Below are 22,460 nucleotides of genomic sequence, written 5' to 3'. Positions count from 1 at the left end.
TTTTCATCTTATAGTATAATTTAGAAGATATTGCGGAGGAGGGGGGGGGGGGGCAGATAGCCTCGACTGTTAGAAACCAAAGAAAAATCTTGTACAGTCACAGACACTTCTGGGTTGCAAAACTCCATCAATGGAATAGATATAACCCAAAGCGGTCGTGACTACGAAAATAAGAGATCTGATTTTAAAATACAAAGGTCGTTCAAGGTTGACCAAGACTTCTATTTCTAGACAGGAAATATACACACACAGAAGCACCAAACTACTTCAGTTTTTCAAAGTATTCCTCCTGAACATCCAGACAACATCGTTCCAAGTATCAATTTCCTTTACTCATGTCTCTCTCTTACTTAACTAGGGATAAAGAAAGATAACATGAATTTCACTTCGTTCAGCTCGAAACACCACTGTGAATTATCATTAGTATGATCACTTAAGACATATCTCTAATTAGTCCTTTTGTGCCTCAATATCTGTGTGTAAATAATTGTATACCCTGTGCCAACTAACGTTACAGTTTTCGGCTTTTGCATTATATCAGAATTGGCTGACTGTAGTGCCATCTGTGGTCAGGAAGAATAAGCTTCGAACAATGATGAACTAGCGGCTTGCGACAGCTTTAACATCTTGGGGAAATATACAGTCAGCATGAAGTCATGACGTCACGTGTCTGTTGTGGAAAATATGCTAATAGCACTAAACCTAACCTACCTAACCTATTCACATGTTTATTTCTGTTATTAGATGCGTACGTCAGTGATGAGTCGAACTGACTGTCAATTCGCATATTTGACAGTTGTGCGTTTCTAGATGCCAGGAGTTGCGCCGCCTAGCTTATTCTGTTCCCTTGCTGCACTATACGCACGGCCATGAAATTAGGCGGTTGGCAGAAGTTCGCGTTGTTGCCACGTCGGAGCACATCCTCGTGTGTTCGGAGGTTTAAGAGAATGAAAGATCTCGTTGTAGAGTTGGTCTTTGTAATCCATGTGATACAAACTGACAGTATTTGCTCGAAAGGTCAGGGATGAGACAAAGGTGCCCCGGAGAGAGGTCGGTCTGACGCTCGAACTAGGCAACGCAGCCTGGTTGACGTTGCCACACACTGCGCGGGAACCAGCGACATTTGTCCCGCTCTCGCTTTGTTTGTTCCATATGTGGCACCAGCGCAATTCTGCCCAGTCGCCTATTTTCATGGCCGTGAGTTTAGATACCAGGTAACACTGCAATTTTCTTCCTGGTTTCTGAAAGAATGACACTTCTCAATGGCGAAATTATTCCAATCCAAGATGGCGGACTGGTCTCGTGCGGATTTAAATGTAGCAGCACTCTTCTTCCTTATCTATGTTGAATACCAATGGACATGGTAGCCTTTTCCACTGTATTTGGCTGTAGTAGCAATTTTCAACCCTAAATTGCTTCTAATATCGATATTTCCACTATTTGCCATAGTTTAAAGTGTCTCGGAAGCTAGATAACTATATATACACTGATAACCTGTTTATCGCTATTCTATAAGTATGTTTGAACAGCAGAGACTTATTTGACGAGTTTCAGAACTTTTGATAAATATTACGTAACTAAAGAGAAAAGAAGAAGTGAGCGATAAAACAGGTCATCAGCTATTGTGCACGTAATATTAATGGTCATCCAAAGTAAGTGAAAAATATATGCAGATTGCACACTTCACTTATTGTCACGTGGATTGAAACTCTCATTCAATGTTGCCATTCTATTATACTAAAAATTATCTGGAAATATTAATTTCCACCCTCTTGAATATTTTTATTTATATTAGGACAAATATGAGAATGAATCTCAATACAAAACCACATTCTCTTTCCATGTGCAATACTAGAGTATATTTCTCCAAATAGCTACACACACGTTACAAGCACGGAAACCTACTGTTCTCTCAAAATATTAAATAAAATACAAAGTACCGCCTGAAGGTATGTTACAGGAATTTCTACAATGACAGAAAATCTAGATACGGGAGGGAGAGAAAGACGGGTGAGACGGAGAGGCAGGGGAAGAAAAGGGGAAGTGGAAGAGAAGGAGAAAGGAACGTGGAAAATAAGGAGAAAGGGAAGTGGAAAATAAGGAGAAAGGGAAGTGGAAAATAAGGAGAAAGGGAAGTGGAAAATAAGGAGAAAGGGAAGTGGAAAATAAGGAGAAAGGGAAGTGGAAAATAAGGAGAAAGGGAAGTGGAAAATAAGGAGAAAGGGAAATGTAGAGAAGGAGAAAGGGAAATGTAGAGAAGGAGAAAGGGAAATTAAGTAAGAAGAAGAGGAAGGGAAATTAAGTAAGAAGAAGAGGAAGGGAAATTAAGTAAGAAGAAGAGGAAGGGAAATTAAGTAAGAAGAAGAGGAAGGGAAATTAAGTAAGAAGAAGAGGAAGGGAAATTAAGTAAGAAGAAGAGGAAGGGAAATTAAGTAAGAAGAAGAGGAAGGGAAATTAAGTAAGAAGAAGAGGAAGGGAAATTAAGTAAGAAGAAGAGGAAGGGAAATTAAGTAAGAAGAAGAGGAAGGGAAATTAAGTAAGAAGAAGAGGAAGGGAAATTAAGTAAGAAGAAGAGGAAGGGAAATTAAGTAAGAAGAAGAAAGGAAAAATAGAAAGGAGAAAAACTAAAAAGTAGGAAAAATAAGGAAAATATTAGAAAAAAGAAGGAAAAAGAAGACACTTCTCTGCTCCTTCCTGCTATTCGATTTCCGTGGAGTGGAGAGAGGTTTCACAGGAAGAAATCGAACCCAGCGCACCCTAGCAGCTGCTTCAAGAACGTTATCCCCCACCCTCGCTTTCCTCAGCGCATCATGAGGCCAATCAAGTACAGTGCCCCCGCCAGCGTCTTCAAACCTGTTCAGCTACGGTGAACCTGTTCCAAGTAAACCCAGCCGAGTGCAGCCAACCACGAGTTATGATCTTATGAACCAGTGTTGCCACTTCGTAATATAATACTGTCTGTGGGTAAAGATGCCTCCGTTTGCAGGGAAACTGCCCCCAAACTTACAGGCATAAATACCAGTGTTTCCAAATATGCTGCTTAAAACAACTCTAGTCCCCCTACCTGCGGGTAAAAAAGAACCAGTGTCCCCAAAACTGCAGGTAAAAAAGAACCAGGATTCCCAAAACTCCAGGTAAAAACACTCCTCCCAAATTCGAGGTAAAAATCCAGAGTCCCTTCCAAATCGCAAGCGAAAAGTGGACACGACTCGCCACCACATCTGCGGTTCCTTGTTTAGTAGAACTTGTTCCTTAGTTAACAGGCGTAATATGTGAAATTGTAGCCGAGCGTGACTGCTGAAATATACGATATCATAGAAGTTCTGTTTTCAATGGCTAGTGAAAACTAACTTTAGCTCTTGAGTGTACAGTAACGAGTGTTATCCCTATAGCGGCGAATGAACAGTGAACTTTGCCTCGGAACGTCAGCTGAGAGACTAAACGATAACCAAAAAGGGCAGGAGACATTTCGAAAGCAATATGTTGATGATGACGTTGTCTAAATCTGCTTATCAAGAGAGTCAGAAAAATTGACACACTTGACTCAGATCTATGGATTATTTGTGACCAAGAAGATTGGAGACTAATTTAACGAAACTACTGTCGGATTAAAAATTATATACTCTAGTTTGGACTCCAATTAAAAATTAGGCAGTAGGCCTACATAAAAATGAGATACATCAAAAGTCATTATCAATTCCCACTGCGAAACCGATTTTATACAGATTTTTATTCAAAGGAGTAAAGATGTACGTGGAACGTGGCAACGTCGCACACAGCGATGTCCGTTGAGCCGTGGAAACTGCGAGTCAGCACACATTCATCTTTACGCTACGGTTTCAAGTGTGATCCAAATCGCTATGCAGTGTGCTTCCACCGGACATCGAACCCGGGGCCACTTGATTACAGTAATCTACGATGGTGAGATCGTGGGTCGAGCATGTTTCTGTGTGCAAGGGTTGATTTCTTAATATCCTTGCTCATATAACCTTGAAGATGTAGTGAAATTATAATTTTTAATCGACAATAGGACGGAGGAAAAAAATATTGGGTTAAAGTTACATTTGCAGGATCTTGGAAGTTCAGAAAATATTAGCTGTTCGCAGTACCAATGTCAGAGATATCGAAAATTGACTTCTCTCATGAACAGACAAATAGCTACTGTTTAACAGTTGGGCTGAAAAGTTCGTAGGCTGACTCATAGATGGCGTTACTAGAATTAAATCCATGTGATTTTTACTTAGTACTAACCTTCAAAAGATACGTGTATAAATTTCACAGCTGCCGGATAATTAGTTCGTGAGATATAGCATTGAGTGAAGCAGCTTTTGTTATTGTGAAAAAATGGATAAAAAAGAATTTCGTGTGTTAATAAAGCATTGCTTTTTGGCGAAAAAAAATACTGTTGAAGCCAAGGCTTGGCTTGATAAACATTATTCGGACTCTGCACCAGGAAAATCAACCGTTGAGAAGTGGTTTGCTAAATTTAAACGAGGCGAAATGAGCATCGAAGACGATGCACGCAGTGGACGCCCCAAAGAGGCTGTTACCGACGAAAACATCAAAAAAAGTCCACAAAATAATAAAATCAAAAAGGGCCAGACCATCAACAGCGATTATTACATAGGGTTGTTGGAGCGTTTAAAGGATGAAATCTCGAAAAAACGGCCCCATTTGAAGAAGAAAAAAGTGCCGTTTCATCAAGACAATGCACCGTGTCACAAATCAATGAAAACGATGGCAAAATTATATGAATTAGACTACGAATTGCTTAACCATCCACCATATTCTCCAGATCTGGCCCCCAGTGACTTTTTCCTGTTTGCAGACCTTAAAAGAATGCTCGCTGGAAAGAAATTTAGCACTGATGAAGAGGTAATCGCCGAAACTGAGGCCTATTTTGAGGCTAAAGAGAAATCGTACTATAAAAATGGCATCGAAAAATTGTATGACCGCTATAATCATTGTATCGCCCTCGAAGGCAACTATATTGAATAATAAAATCGAATTTTGTCAAAAAAATATTTTTTACTATGTTAGCCTACGAACTTTTCAGCCCAACTGTTAGTATGTCTGTTGGCTCACTAAAGTTTATCTTTATAGTCTGGTAATTACTAGATACGAACATCAGCGCTTAAGTTTCCTTTCTTCAGTTTTGCTTATCAATACCTTATCCCTTACTTTTATTCGTACATAAGTGATAGTTATATGAAGGTTTAGTTGTGGCAGAACCGAGAATTATTCAAGTAGTATATTGTGCAATGCCCTTGAATATTATGGTGCAGTTTCTCAATATTCTTGAAATGTTAAGTTATTTCTGTGTTATAGCTTTGAAAATTATTGTCACAGGCAACGTTATTCAGAATGAAAACCAGTCACTGAAACAAGTTGGACTTGTTCTCAAATGCATCATAACATTCTACCAATGACATCGCGCTTGTAACTCGACAGGTCACGTGGGTGGACTGGCCTGTATGTACCTGCCTAAAGTCGTTCAATAATATAGAAGGGAGTCGTCAAAATGCCGATCTGAGGCGGAAATATAACAGTTTTGCGCTTTCGAATGAACGAGATCTCGGTACCTTTGGCTAGAAATCGCTAAGAAATAGGCGGTGTGAGCCAACAAAATTACGACGACGATATGAACGGGAGTTAAGTATAGAAACTTTCGTGTTAACTGTACAACGTGAATTGTGATTGTACTTTGATTTTTCTTGACTGTGATTGATGCAGGCACTAACTTGCTACACCAAGGAAAATGATATATACCTGTATATGGTTTCTCATCTCATATGCGAGGATTATACCTGTAATTTAGGCATATCTATGTTATTTGCAGCCCATGGGAAGGTTCAGTCTAGTCTGACTGAGTAATCTTTCTTACTGTAGGAGCAGCAAGGGTACGTTACAATTGGAGGATTATCAGTGTTATGAACCATATTAGTTGTGACGTCACGAGCAGACAACTGAGCAAGATTGAGTCCAAACAAACCCGTCACGCGATATTCCCTATGCGATAGCATTGGATTTTCCATCTTAAAGGGACAACTTTCAAATTCTGACAGCAGATATGAAACAAAATTGTGATGTGTATCGTACATCAATGTAAAGATGAGATTTCGGAGAATACGTCAATACATTACACATGCCTTAAATAGGATAAGGTAAAGAATAACTGGAGTAAGAAAATCATGCATTTTTGAAAGAAAAAATCGACCCATCCCGGATCCTTAGCTCAACACCAGTGTGTCTGCCGGGAGTCTAACAGCCTCACGTGACAGCAGCGGCGACATCTATTAGCTGCGGTTCCCGAATCTGATGCCGGTTAGGTGCATCCCCTTAATTTGATTTCTTGCTCCAGTTATTCCTTGCTTTTCTTCTTTGCAAGGTATATGCCACAATTCTGTTTCCTAAATGCTGTTACAATTGTACAAGTTGTATCTTGCAAAGGGAAATCCAACGTTATTATGACTAGTTTTGCTTGGAATAAATGTGACGTCACACTAATATGGTCTATTCTTTCTCCCGAAATACTGACCGGGCTGCACGCCGCTTATGGGTTTGAGATTGTATTTAAGTTCACTTTATGCAGATATGTTAATCGGGACAGAGCCTGCCGTCTAAAGTTGAACTGGAACCACTATGTGCCTCCACAGGGTATCTAACCAGGGACCGATTGATTTCAAGGCAACGCTTATGGATGGGGTGCAATCAGTATAAAAACGTGACATTGCGAAAGCGAACCATTCACAAACCACTGAAAATACCATCTCCGCGAACCACTTGTAGCTAGTGATCCGCTCCTTGACGATCGCGGGTGTAAGGGATAACTTGACCTATTTTTACCAATATATTCAGATATGGTAATACATATATTCACAATTCACAGGCCTAGTCATAGTTTCCGTCTGCATAAAGTGGACTTCATTGCAGTCTCTCGTTATCGACCACATGTTCCCAGAAGCTAATACGAGCAGAAAATATCGCGAAGGGGTTTCTTAACATTTCGGCACGTTTGCACACACTCGACTCCATTAACCTGACGATTCCTGTGGAGAAAGACACACCGTGTTACAGCAGAGGCGTGCCAACAGCCTGCAAATGTGCAGAGTTGACGTAAAAGGAAAATTTCGCAACATTATATAGCCTATGCATATTTTAGTCTTAACAGAAAAGATAAAAAAAACATAGCCGTGTAGGAAATTACTTATATTGTGTATATTATTGGGGGGAGATAACTTTTATAATAACTTTACACGCAAGTTCGACTAAGTTACCCCAATCTCCCGAAAGTATGACATTCCAATTTTTTGTCCGAAAAAGAAGTACCGCTGCAGGTCTTGTTTCTCAAACATTACTGTCCCATATTACACGCACACCTACAAAGGGTGGAACTACTTTAATTTTAAATATTTCAAAAATGATTACTTCACATCCCCATAGTGTTTGTATTTATTTAGCGTCACTTTCCAACCACTCTTGGTCAATCGCGACAATGATGATGGAACTGATGAAGATTGAGTTTGTTTCGTGTCCAATTTATGCACAGGTAGCCTAATCGGGGATGTGCTACAGTTTAAAGTGGGATACGAACCAATGTGCCTCTATTGGGTATCGGAACCTGGGACATCTTGATTAAAAAGCGACGACGTTACCACTACGCTATCGTGATGGCTCGAAACTGTTGAAGGGACGCACACAAAGAACTCCCATAACTTTCACTGTTACTTGGGGACATCGAACTGTGTGCTAAGTTACTTAAATTTCTAATTTAGTTATTTAACGTTACTTGTCCGCCCCCACTGAGTTAATGATTGAACAAATATTAAAAAATGACTACCCGCGGCCTGCTAAATCATAGGTGGACGACTCATGAGGACAGACCTCATCTTCACACTCCGAAGACTTGAGGATGAGGGCGTGTGAGGGAGGTTGAACGAAGATGACACCTCTGGTTAGAACTAGAAGTCCAGAGCTCTGAGCACTACCTTGTCTTGTGAACTTCTTGGAATAAAGGAAAAGAAAGGAATGTTCGTGTGACAACGGTGGGCAACCAGAGGGTAATTTCTTTTTAAAAGTAGTTTTTTGGTCTGAGACCTGCGGCTTTTTTTCCGGTCACGTTCCAGATTTACAATACTACGATTCGTGGTCATTTTCCATGCAATCAAAAACAGTCTGTATCCTGCTGCATGCCTTTTAGAAGGGCGGAGTTCTTGTACGAAGATTGGCCATTCGTTTCTCAATATTGCTCACTACAGGGTGTCTACCAAGAAAATCCCAAATTATTGACTTTTTCATGACTTTTATTTAATCGTCCCCTAATTAGGTGTGGTTGCAAAATTAAGAAAATATTTTTATTTTTCAATGAAAAAAAACCCTACCACAAGAGAAACTGAAACTGTGCTTTAACAAGGTAAAAATTCATGCTTTAGACTTCATCCTGGATGGGAAATGGCCACATTACTTTGATATTTTAAACTTCACGCATACAAGAATGTAATTAAGAATTAAACTGAACAAATTTTAACCACAACTCAATTCAATGTTAGATTTCCAGATATTCAAGTTTATCAAATCCCAGCACAGGTATATAACAATGTAAATTCACTATAATGTAAAAATTAGCAAAAATCCTTCACTACTAGCATATTTCTTGACTTGTAGGCACCCTGTCACCAGGGGCGAATCCTCCATGTAGAAGTGAGGAAGTTCCTACAGTTCATATAGACTTGCTTCCAGTTCTCTACTCTTTAGGAGTTTAATAATAATGCGCGTTATAAAATTATGAGCGCAATGTACGTACAATTGACTAGGTTAACTACTGTCAAGAGTTGACTGGTGGCGCTCTTTCCAGCCGCAGACAAAAGACGATGGACACACACGCTTTGCTGCCCAGGCTGAGGAACCTCGCTGATATCCGTTTGTTGAGCCATTCTACACAATTTTGTGTAGTGAATAATAAGTGACGCAAGTTCAAAACTCGAAAAAATATATGCAAAATTGAACTTAAAACTGTAGTTATCCGAAAAAGTCATTAATAAATCCTAGCACAATTTAGAAGCATTTAGCATAATTTCAGAGTTTAACCTTTAGTTGGCCAATGGTCCACTAGTGGACCATCGAAAATATAGGCATAGTCCGCCGACAGTAGACCATCGTGCTAATTAAAATGTTCATGTGCTTTTAGGACCTTCATACTTATATGTGAGGTTGTAAACGATGACAGATGTTGAGATAAAACTTTGAAATGTCATGTGGAAGAAAACCCCCTCCCCCGACTCCAAAGTTACGTATGGAAGCTGGCGCGAATTTTAAATTCGTACACCTATTTGACAAAAACGTTGTAACTCGTAGACTATTTGACCAATCTACTTCGGGTAACTTTTGTTTTGCAGCTAAAACATGAGGGCATGCAACCGTGCAGGAATCAAAACGCGAAAGCCAATAAGAGGGGTTTGGTGGGCCGCGGCCCCCAACTTTCAATGAAAAAATCATTAAAATGGGGAGTTTGCCCCCTCTTCCCCACAATTTTTGGAAGGGGAGGCAAACTTTAGCCTTATTTTCAAAGAATGGTCCTTCTCAACCGAATGAAAGTCATTTCATGTTCCTGGGTGCATTACATTATCGAATGTGAAGAAACTCCCCATTTATGATTTTTTTCATTGCAAAGTTTGGGGCCGCGGCCCACCCAACCCCTCTTATTGGCTTTGGCGTTTTGATTCCTGCACGGTTGCATGCACTGATGTTCTAGCTGCAAAACAAAAGTTACCCGAAGTAGATTGCTCAAATAGTCTCAGAGATATAACGTTTTTCTGAAATAAGTAAAAAAATTTAAAAATCGCGGGCAAAGGCGGCAGCCAATGAGGGGTTACTTTCGAAAACCCGCTCCTCAAACCACACAACAGGGAGAGGGGACAAAATCGAAATTCTTGCAAAATCTGAAATATCGGCATGTATTTTCGTTTTTTTTTTTTTATAGGTTCACATTAAAAAATGTCATAGTTCAAGGGCCCCTTGCCCTACCTTGTGCGTGGGCCTGCAGGTAACATTCCAAATGCAATGGATAGTACGAGCGATTTGTGCGACTGTAATTGAACGCATTTTTCAAACCTTCCTCGGTTTACCATTACTTCTTCCTACACTTCAAAAAAAGCCACGAGTCGCCACTGCCTGTCACTGGCGACGCCATATCGAAAGCTCTGGCCTGAACGCGATGGCGTTAGTGTCGCATGTAGCAAGTCAGTGGTGCCAAGGCTGTTTTCCTAACAGCACCATGGTGAACAGTGAGTGGTGAAAAAAGTGAGGACAATACGGTACTTCGCGAGGCTTCAGATATCATTGATCTACATACCTATAGTTATTAATTATCATGATAACGACGAGAAATTAAAAAAAACGATTGCATGGAAGTATGGGCGTCGCCAAAAAAAATGTAGGGGACGGGGTCACAGGCCATTTATAAAACTAATAGGAAAATAATTATTAAAATGCTTATGATTGTGACAAACCAATAAATCTGGAATAAAATTCTTATATTATTTGGAGAGACTTTTCTATTATATTCACCAGATGCAGTCATCCAGCGCAACAGTTATTATTATTAGCTATTATTTACTTTTCATAAAGGTAGTGTATTGAAATACATATTTATTCTGTTATTTACTTTTACACGGGTCTTTTAAAAAAACTTTAAATGTTAAGGGGGGACTTTAGATATGGTGTTTATCTTTGGTAACCTCTCGCATAAAACACTGACTTTGGCAGTTTTGAAAACTGGTTATACGGTAGCACACATATTGGGTTTCAAAACGGGGGGGGGCAAGGTGCCAAAACTGGGGGGCAAAGACAGTATATTTCCATTTGTATGTAAGGTTTAGCATAAAGTAGGGGGGCAGTTGCCCCCTCGCCCCCCTAATCGCCGCCACTGGTAGCACATGGACACACAATATAGTTCTTGTATTTTAAACTCATTTTTTCGATTTAATTCATTCTTTACTTCGTTATTCTACTCTAATACTAAGTGTACTGTTATTGTTAACAGTTTTCTAACTTGAAGTGTAAGATGCCAATTTCCAGCGGGTGTGTCGGACCAGTTCGACCTCCCCCCTCGACGTCCATGCATGAAAGTGATAGCAAAGTAAGAAATATAACCTAATAGTTTGACCTTAGCGTTCTAGCCGAGATTGGTTACAGATGAATCGAGACCACAAAATACTGAAAAGCAGAAACCCCGTACGGAGTATATAAAAGTAGGCCCTATAAAAATATAATTGCCACCTTCGTTTTACGCAAGCACACCCACTCTTCTTTTGTGCTACGACATGAGAAAATTTCCGAGCAATTATTTCGAGAAAGAAAGGGGGGGGGGATGTAAGAAAACAAAATTTCCACATTTTTCACCTTGATCTTTTGAAGAAACACAAGCTGTAGGGTCAGTAACGCTATCTCCCGTGTTGAGGATGTAATCAAGCAAAGTATAGTTAGTTCTATGATGTAATGAAAGCAAAGATATGACGCAAAACATACTCCCAACAAAAGTCAACTTCATGGCTGTGTTGTATTTCTGTCTGAAGTTTCAAGAGTTAAGTGTTGAAAAGTTTACTGTTTTAACGCGAAGACCTCGCGAGTATTACTTCGAATATTGACCGCGAGATGGCACTACTTCTGCCATGTTACACACGTGGAACGGCCCGGCAAAGTTCTGGAGCGTATTTGTACAATTCAGAGCTTCAAAGGACAATTCATCTTAAGTTAATACACATGTAAGGAATCAATGTTTCCATAAATTTTTTAAAATTGTAATGCTGCTATTCTCAGAAAGTCAATGCGATGTCGCCTAATCGTGTTTAATTAATATCAATCATGGGTCCCGCATATAATTCCACTTTAGTTTGAGGCTGGGTGCACACTGGGACCATGGGAACGCTGCGAGACAGTTTATGTCGAAAGTGAGTTATCAGATGACAAGTGTTGCATATTCTGTTCATTAACTTCACAATGAAAATAAACATCAGCTTCGTCACTGAAGGACTTTTTACTCAAATCATGTATAATGGCACGTGAACTCTCACCCCAGACGTCCGTGTGACGACGCATTACTGACGCGTTAAAGGCATTTAATGCTTTTATTTTTCTGACACCTCGGAAAGAAGTAAATTAGTACAAACATTCATTATTAACTTTTACTGGTTAAAGATACGTCGCAAAAACCTTCACCATTGCATTTCTCGTGAAATGCAATATGGTGGATGTTCGCCTGAAACACCAATATGGATGGTTCCCCCTAGGCCTAACCTGTTTCTATCAAGACAATTTGTATCTAGCGTAACTTCTTTACATTTTATTGTGTATAATGCACAAATGAATGACAACTAATGCGTTAACTTTTTTCAGACCGGAAACATTTTAGCTGAACTGTCACGAAGATATGATATGCGTCAATTTGGACTATTCCATTTTAACGTATATTCCCTGCATCCTAATCTTGCACCAAAGTCAGTTTAGTAATAAATCATTTTTAAGTACAGGTAATACCGACGTTACGTTCCCACCACTGCGGGGTGTGAGCGACTCAACACTAGGCCTGGTAACAGACCCACGCGGGAGCGGCTATCAAGAAACCACCTTTCTGCCATGAAATGTCGGCGTATTTATACCCGATTTCTGTACTCTCGAACCCCTGACTAGCAAGTTATAAACACAAAATATTTCTTCACTTACATTATAATGTGCAGTAGTTACATAAGTTGAGTTTGATAAATAATTCAAAACGTTTTGATACATCTTTTTCTCTTAATAAATACTTGTACCGTACATCGATAAATATAAAATTTAAAACTTCCGCCATTAATTTATTATATAAAGGTTAGTAGATCAACATCTGAATTTTGATAGGCGTTCCTTCGATTAAGTCATAATATTTCATTTATCGGAACAATCAAATTACTCCTTTTTGTCATAATATCCTTTAGTTTACAACCTTTGACTTTGCACCTTATACATTTTCTATTTCTTTCTTTATAAATGTTCTAACAAATTTATCAAATTAAGCAAGGCGCAACAACTTGGGAATCAGAAAAAACTTCACATCCCACCTTTTTTTGCGAAGAAAGACAAAAGGCATGAAATCCGCAATGATTATGCGAAGAAGTACTGCGTAAAACAAATCTACAAATTCAATCCACCAGTTTCTCAAAGTTAGCGCTACTGATTGCTAAATCAAATAAAACGTACTGATTTCATAACCAAAGAAACTGAACTGCAGAAGAATTGTTGCGTATTTTCTACACGCTGAAGTTTTCGATTAGAGTGACATCTACCGCCATGTCTGGAAAACAGCGAGCCTACATAACCATTCTCATTCTCTACATGCACACCAAAACGTGCAGAGGCAAGAGCACATTGCCTTAAGTAAATCCGAATCTGCAAGTGACATTTTGCTTCCTTCCAGATCTGAAAGTTCCAACCTTGTTCAGCGTTCACGGCGACACTTCGTATTGTTAACGTTTTGATGTGGCGTTACGTCTTTGTTCCTTACATGGACTTTTCTTTCTTATCATCATTCCATGATGGAACATGCGATATGGAATAGTTTAGGCGCGACAATCCGATACTGGCTAGGCATTCACCTGCACAGGAAGCTTATTATTCGAAGGCGAGCAGAATTCTAGAAATTTTTAACATACATTTTCGAACTAAAAGCCATGACATAGCCACCGTGATGACGTAATATATTATTTAAAAAAGAAGCTCGGATTGGCATGCAGTGGCGCAACCAAAGGGGGGAAGGGGGCATAGCCCCTCCAACCTTGCACAGATATGAGTTCTAGGGGGGGGGCAAACATTGACGGCCAAGGGTGCCTACAAGGGGGGGGCAATTACCGCCCCCCAATTTCAATTTTTTTGCAAATAAAATACTTTTCGCAAAATGTTCTTGCACGCTTCGCTCGCAATGCCTGCTTTTCTTAGTCTTATCGAGTTCAGAGCCGTAGCTAGGGGGCGGCTGAGTCTGCTTTGGGTGCAGAACGATCTAAATTTAAACAAAAAGTTGTAAAATTGATTGATTGAATTATGGTTTCAAGTCCACTTTATGCGCAGAAAGGCTAATCGGGACTGGACCTACAGTTTAAAGTGGGATCCGAACCACTGTGCCATGTGCGTCCACCGGATATCGAATCCGGGACCCCATGATCACAAGGTGACGACGGTCCCAGTACACCATCAGGGAGGCCCAAAAGGTGTAAAATAGAGAATTTATTGACGCCCCGTGAAATTATTTGCGCCTATTAGGCTAAATCAATATTGATTTCAGTCTGTAAAAAAATTGGATCTAAAAATTTTTCTGTAATGCATTGAAAATTACCAGAGAGAAATAAGACTTGTTTTCATTAATTTTGTCTTAAATGCATGAATAATTGTTTTGAGGAAAGGGAACGTGCACATTTTCAGAGACAATTTATGCAATTTTTGCTCTTGGTTTATTTTGATTTGATTGATTGTGTAGGGTATTTAAATCATATAGCCTATGTTGTATACAGTATATATGTATTAAAGAAACTTTGAATACGTACACAATTTAATGTCAACGTCGCTCCGTGTTGAATATGTGTGAAACATATCATGCATGAAAGTTATACGTGTTAATGTAAAAAATAATTATATTCGGAATGCATTTATCACGCATATTCTGTCCTTCAAAAATAGTTTGTGTGCTTGTTTTCAGTTATTAATGTGAAATTGAACATGTTGAAAAAATAATTCAAATCGTTTGTTCGAACACAAATGCTTCAGCACCAACTTCTACCCCCTTCTTACGTAATTTAAGAGGATAATAATGTCTTTGACATTACTACTACTAGTAATAATAATAATAATGTTAACATTATTATTATTATTATTATTATTATTATTATTGGTACGTTTATCCTGGTACTGCCCCCCCCCCGACAAAAATCGTGGTTGCGCCCCTGTTGGCACGTAGGATAACCAACCTTTTCCGCAAGGTCAACAAGCCTAGTAGGGACGTAATATTAAACTTCGTTGAAGCAAGAGAGAGATGTTACAATATGGCAACACGGGGGCATTCGGATACAATCGATGGGGAAGCAAGATGAAAAACAAATGACTGTACACTTTAGTTCGCGAGTTTGCCAAGGTCTTTCATTGTGGTAGAGACGTGTACGTACCAGAAGCCGAAATCAAGCCACATGCTCACATTATCATAAACTTTATTTATTTGTACCTTTTTGCTAACTACAATCTATTTTTATAAAAAAAACAGTTGTGGGTGGAAAACATGTTATCCACTTCGATAAATATCTTATCAAATATACTCCGAAATGTCTCAACATGAATTATTCTCTTAGATGTCTTGCCAATTATTATTTCCACCCATTGTAATCATATTGTTTTTATAACGTTGTCGTATAAAAAGGAATACACAGAGTCTTAATTTTTTGCTGTGTGATTCGAGTCTCAAAAGAAGATAAAGTGAACATGAGGTGACGACCCTGCCACAAAAAAAAATGGGGGAGAAAACATATTTTGAATATTTATCCCATAAAAACATGAAAATCTACACAAATGTCGCAAATATAGCATGTAAAAAAATGTGTACTCTATATACGGAATATATGCAATAAACCTAGACATGTGCAAAAATATGTAACATGATAGTGTCCCTAACATTGTACGTTGTAATTATATAAAAATCAGAGCCCTCTTAAATGTAATGTTCAATATTCATATTATCCTCTTCAGGCATTTTCTAATTTAAAATCGTGCATAACTTCACTTAACGTGTCGTAGTGTCAGTTATGATTACAACTTAATGAATTGCAGCAGAGAAAAGTTCATGAAACTATTTCCCATTGAACAACTTTCCTTAAAATATTTCATCCCAGTGGTGGCAGAGTATGTTAAAGAAAAAAGTGTACAACAATACTAGGAAAGCATGTTTGATTCACGGCAATTATCAATTAGTTATTGTACATAGCAAAACTTTCTGAAAAGAAGCATGAATTAAAAATCGAAAAGAAAGGGAACTTACCATATGCCAGGTTCCAGTCGTAGGCTGATCGTTTCTGGATTTTCAAATTTATGACCTGAGAAGAAAGAAGAAAAATACATTAAACCTGAGTTACAATATTGTAGCAGAACTGTACAGACTCAACACAAAGACTTTACGTTCCACACTGAATTTACTGAATTCGATTTCTTTCGAACTGACCAATCTCAAGCTTGCAATCTTTTTTCTATTGTTCTCTTGGGTTTTGCATAAATTGTGTAGTAACTGAAGCCCTTTTCTGGAATAAACTGTGCATTTGTATCGCAAATAAGTTATACAAATGTACAGTACAAATCAATAGTTTCGAATCCATGTGAAATGTGCAGTGGCGTGCCAAGAGATTTCGTAAAAGGGAGGAGGCGATGACAATAAGTGAGGTCTTTTGTCAGTTCTATATTCTTCCTATCTTTACCTGAATTCAGCTTCTCTTAAATCTCTGCCAAGTAGCCAACTACAACATACACTGTGCATGCTACTGGTGAAAAAAAATGCTTCGAATTATTGGATGTGGCTACTGTTTTTTTTCTTCTTGCATAACTGTACACAATCATCTGCAAATATAAATTATGGTACATAATGCTGATTCAATTCGTAAGTCATTCATCGTACATGAAATAGTTGGTATGACTTAGTTTTATTCGTTTAATTATTAAATCCTCACTACAGAAAAAAATCAATTCTAATATTGCTGATAGTAGTTGGATTCGGAAATGAAAATGTGGCAAGAGTACACCAGTAATTGTCTTTCTTTAAAAATCTCAAATCTGAAATGAAGATAAACTTGATATTTGAAGATCGAATAGAATGCTATGTTTAGAAAGATTTGGAAGGTCAGGACATTTAGGTTATTTCCTAACTATTGTAATAATGAAATTGAGCACACTGTTGATATATCATTGTCGCAGTTATTCATTTTGAAGAACTGGTATTACGTATCGTAAAAACAGAACTATCGCGGCAAGAACAACCATCTTCATGATCTGCGATCACTGCCACTTTTAACGTTCTGATTGAATAGGTACACACAATTGTACCTTACTGTACAGTGGGATCCATGAGTATCACCGTGCAAATTGTCCATCACCATGTTCGTGCACTTTATTTGACCCAATAACAGCTTCAAGAATTAAAAGAAAATTCAAAACAAGCTGTTGACAACTTCGGCACCAACATACATAAAAATTCATCGCTTACCAACATATAGGATGCGAGAGAAAAATTAATGAAAATAGTCATGGACAATTTACTAGATCCCACAGTACGTTGCCACATGAGGCACTAAAAAGAAACATTTCTGAATTATTGGGAAATATCCCCACCATTATCCTCCGCAGGAAGAAATACAGCTCAAGTGTTATAATTTTTTTTCGGAACTTCGTTTGCTATCTTGCTTGCGCCATCTACCGCTGAAAGTTTTCGAATATACACTGCAAGTTTCACGCGAATTGTGTATTGAAATCTGGTCGAAAAGTTCGAAAGAAACAATTTTGATAGCGCAACTAAGTTTCTGGAATTTCTAATGAAGAGACCGGCAGTACTTTGTCACCGTTAGGGCTACCAACACTGCATCACGGTGGTCATAAAAGTCGCCGGACCGTTGCAGCTTTATGGGGGAGGTCATAAAAAAAATGATTCGAAGCTGGTCTCTACGCGAGCATATTTGTGGTTCGAAATTCAGATACTTTCCCTTTGCACTTTAAATATTACAAGAGTCAACAAATTACAAGGTGGATACATAAAGAAAGATCCCCCAGGTACTTGTGGGTTGTGAAATTGGTTCGGCGTCATTTTGGATCCAGCCCTTATCGGCCTAACATGGACTTACATTATGCCAAACTTTTCTCGGCGATATTTGTCAATGCCCCCCATCTTTTTCCATTAACAAAACACGAGGGAAGGTACTGCCTTGTTGTAATGTCGTTCATATGTAAGGTAGATTGGGGCGAATATGGATACTCAACATAAATCAATCTAACATTTTATAGAAGTGAGGAGGCGAAGCCGACGCCAGACACATCGTGTGTCGACTGAGTCTGTACACGTTTATTCTGCAGTTGGATTCCGTAAACGTTGGATGCTGATTGTGTTGGGCAGGAGTTTTCATCAACAATCGAATTAATATTTGTCATGCCATTCTTGTTAGGTGTTGTTGTTTTGTTGAATGTTGAGAACTTTAATTTTCTTAGCTTCAACAAAGGCCGAGACAATTTGTCATGAATTCCTTCTTTATCGGAAATGAACCAAAGCAGGGTTGCCAACTCATTTTTCGATATTTACCAATCAGGGTGAATAGGGCGACTTAACAGATTAAAATGTGAAATGTATGAAATTGACCTGACGTTGATAAATAAAAGTAATTTTCATTTTGTCGTTCTTTTTTTTATTTCAGATGGGGAAATATAATTGTAAAACACAGCAGAAATGAGTGAGTCTCAACAATCCAGGAACATGAGAAAAGGAATGTTCCAAAAATTAGCACTTATGAGCAAGCAAATCTTGCCATTTTATAATTTTCTTTTCTGAAATATTGTACTTTGTGTGATTTTCCAAATTATGTATGATTTTGTATGGTTGGTGCAGTTTATATGCCGGACATACTAGGGTGAATAGAGCCAATGCATGTATTTCTTTTTTTAATATTATATAATATAAAATTTTTGAAATGCAAAATTTGATGTGGACTATGTAGTAGACTATATTTCTGTAAAAAAAATCTACATTAAAACATTCAATACAGTAGTTCTAGATGATTTTCTTGAAAGTGTCCCCATTCGCCCAAATCTACCCTATTCAAAGTCTTACAACAAATTTAGAGGTCCGATACAGATAGCGAAAACTAGTACCTTGTGCCATGTAGGTTTAAACAATGTGCACATTAGTGGCTAAAGTTAACGCCATGAAAGTAGTCCAATCAAGGTCACGCCACCCACCTACAGTGTTGCCAATGAGCAACAATTTCAACTTATAAATAATAATTCCAAAAAAAATGTGAGGAAATAGTACTTAACGCAAAGAATATTACAGGGTATTATTTTTACACAAATACTTTCTTGGTCATTCAGAAAGAAAAAAAGATGTTTCCATGAAATTCATAAGCAAAATTATATTTTTTACTTCAAACTGTAAAAAATATGGACGCAGTGACACAAGTGGGTTGGAAAAAATATTGAAACATTCTTAAGGTCCATAGATGCCTACAGTATATATTTTACACACAAAATGTACAAGTATTTGAATAAAAAAAAGTAAAATGTTCCAAGAATCGCAAACGTTTTCGGGTTATGTAATGTAAATTATATATAGTTAAATTCACTTCCGTTCAAATCTCCCTAATTTCAATTAATTACTGTGAACGAAGTACGATGAATTGTGAAATAACTGCAACACCAAATGAAAGGCCAGATCTTCAAGTTTTGTTTTCATGACTTGAAGTTGTCCGTTTGCTCACTACGCAGCGCCACGGTCGCATAAATAGAAATGGCGACTGTTGAACAACGCGCGCAGGCAGTGGTGTGGTATGCTGAGACAAAATCTGTGATTGCAACGCAACGATATTTCAGACGAGTGTACGGAGGAGTTGCACCTGATCCTAAATCAATTAGGCTGCGGTTTAGGCCATGTCCGGATTGGCAAGGGCTCCTTCCCGTTCTGTCCCGTTGCTCTCGCGTGCCGTCGAAGTCACGTCCAAGTCGTCCGAATCTACATGTCCCCTTGTAGTACGGTTGTCACTTTTCCCGCCAGGTGTCAGCCCGAACTTCACCCACCGCGCTCTGGGGCGCAGGCGCACCACACGGAAGCAGAAGGCCAGACGCCAAACAAACATCACAATGATTTCCACCTATTTACTACTCATATTAAAAATGTAACATGCTATTTCATCATTTACAATTTTTCTACATTCAGTATTATCGATAAAATGTTAAAGTATCACTGAGTTTTACATCGTCTAATCACTAAATGTTGTCTGTACAAAGTGAAAGTTAGAATATGGCTGCCAAGCGCAGGACCACAGCGAGTTCAAGCGTGCATCTGTCGCGCCTCTCTGCTCTCCCCTCCAACTCCACGTCTGTCGCGAATTCGGACAACGGAGGTTGGCTGAGTCCCCGGATGGAACGGTGCTCTAGGTGACATCTGCTGCCGATTCGGACGCGGCCATAGTAAGTTTCTAACAACCGGCAGTGTGCTAAAACAATCTGGTGGAGCTCGCCGTCGTGTGTCAGAGGAAAAGGTGGAAGAAATTCGAGCAGGGTTTTAGAGAAACCCAGGTACATGCATCCTCCAGGCATCTAGGCAATTCAATGTGCCTCCAACAACAATGCATGGAGTTCTGCACAAGCGGCTTCGGTTGTATCCGTATAAAGTGCAGATTGTGCAACAACTGAAGTCAGATGATAAGCCGCGTCGCAAAGAATTTGGTATGGAAACGCCGCTCGAATTTCTTCCACCATTTCCTCTGACACACGACGGCGAGCTCCACCAGATTGTTTTAGCACACTGCCGGTTGTTAGAAACTTACTAAACCGCAGCCTAATTGATTTAGCATCAGGTGCAACTCCTCCGTACACTCGTCTGAAATATCGTTGCGTTGCAATCACAGATTTTGTCTCAGCATACCACACCACTGCCTGCGCGCGTTGTTCAACAGTCGCCATTTCTATTTATGCGACCGTGGCGCTGCGTAGTGAGCAAACGGACAACTTCAAGTCATGAAAACAAAACTTGAAGATCTGGCCTTTCATTTGGTGTTGCAGTTATTTCACAATTCATCGTACTTCGTTCACAGTAATTTATTGAAATTAGGGAGATTTGAACGGAACACCCGGTATATCCAGGCAGCTTTCAGGTTTGGCCTACGGTGAGACCAGAGTTTGTAAGAAAATTTGTGCACTACGAATCGAGCCTGGAGTCGCTTGATTACAAGTTCTGTAAAAGAACGCGTTTAACCGCACGTGCAGCAAAGGCGACGGAAATTTCCAACTTTGTCAGCAACGATCATTTCCGCTCCAAATGTTTTGTTCTTCACAGCCAAAGGCACGAACTAAGAAGTGCTGATAAATAAAAATAACTTGTTAGAATTTCGCCAAGTCAAGTTTCTGGAAGGATGCTCCAATATTGGATTTTATCGACTCAAGCAGATTTTCCCAAGGTCAAGACAACTGACAATCGGTAAAAATTGTGTCAGGTAATCTTATTGCTATATCATGAGAAAGTTTTCAAAGCCTGATCAAAATCGAGAAACTGTCGTCGAATATGTTTATATTGTTTTTGTCTCATCAGAAGTGAGAAACATTTTTAGAACGAAACGTGAAAAAGTATACAGAATCAGATAAAGAAAGGATTTAAAATGAACTTGTATTTTTTTTACTTACTGTAGCTTTTCTGTCACTTTTCGCTACAACGAGAATCTATGATAATTTTAGATAAAACATGAAGGGACACTCATAAGAATATGTTGAGGCTAGGATTGAACGCGGGAAGCAGACCTACATGGTGGAGCGGTTATCACAGCGCGCTGAGACTCCAGGGATCCCCGTTTCGAATCCCAGCCTGTCAGTTTTGTAAATGTCCCTTCATGAATTTCATCATCTTCGTCGCCGCGATTAGACAAAGGTGGCAGAAAAGCGACGCTTAATAACGCAACTGGAATCAAAACTGAACCTGACAAATTTTGATGGCGAGATAGAATGCGGACCACATCAAGCGCTAAGAATGATTGATTTGCTTTATTTTACATCACTTTTTGTGCCACATTTGTCAAATACGGCCCAGGAACATTTTTTTTTTCGGATTAATTTAAATACGGTCCAGGAACATTTTTTTTCGGATTAATTTAAATTCGGTCCAGGAACCTCTTATCGTTTAGTGTGTCAATAGCATAGCATTCCCTATCAAGTATCGAACACTGTTCGCTTGATTAAAATTTGTGCTATTATAAACTTGCATTCATATTATCCCCGCCAAGTTACGCCTGTGAGTTGGCTGGAGTATTCGCCTGCTACCACGTAGTCTAAAGAATAAATAGTTTAGAATAGTTCTACAAATTTTCAAAATACCTGACATGTCCTTCCCGGACGTATGAACACACTGTTGTAGTACACCATCCCGCCTGACAGATATTAATCTTGTTGCTGCAAGTTACGAGATTAATGGAGGTACACGAGAGAAAAATTGTGCTGTTACTGTGATTGTTTTGTGAGTATCGTTATGATGTACAACTTTGGTTCTTTTTAAATTGCAGAATCAAGATAAATAGATTCTGAATTCATATTAAAACGTAAGTTCTGTGTTTTTGTTTCCATTTATTGCAAATCTTAATGTTTTCCCGTGTCCTGGGAGGTATCATGCGTATACCAATATACAGTCTCATGTTGCTCACTCTCAATTTGTATTGAGA

General features: G+C 38.9%; 1 protein-coding gene across 1 annotated transcript in view; it reads right to left on the bottom strand.

Moving 5' to 3' along the window:
• fus (epithelial splicing regulatory protein fusilli) overlaps positions 1–22,460 on the bottom strand; it is a 267,610-nt gene that overhangs the window by 69,730 nt on the left and 175,420 nt on the right. Inside the window, 1 exon segment of the mRNA XM_083113532.1 lies at positions 16,049–16,103. Coding sequence (XP_082969658.1) covers positions 16,049–16,103 — 55 coding nt within the window.

This window comes from Lepisma saccharinum, chromosome 27, assembly GCF_977018435.1.
Source record: "Lepisma saccharinum chromosome 27, izLepSacc3.1, whole genome shotgun sequence".
NCBI lineage: Eukaryota > Metazoa > Arthropoda > Insecta > Zygentoma > Lepismatidae > Lepisma > Lepisma saccharinum.
Note: the sequence above shows the minus strand (reverse complement) of the source record. Positions and strands in the feature narration are given on the sequence as shown.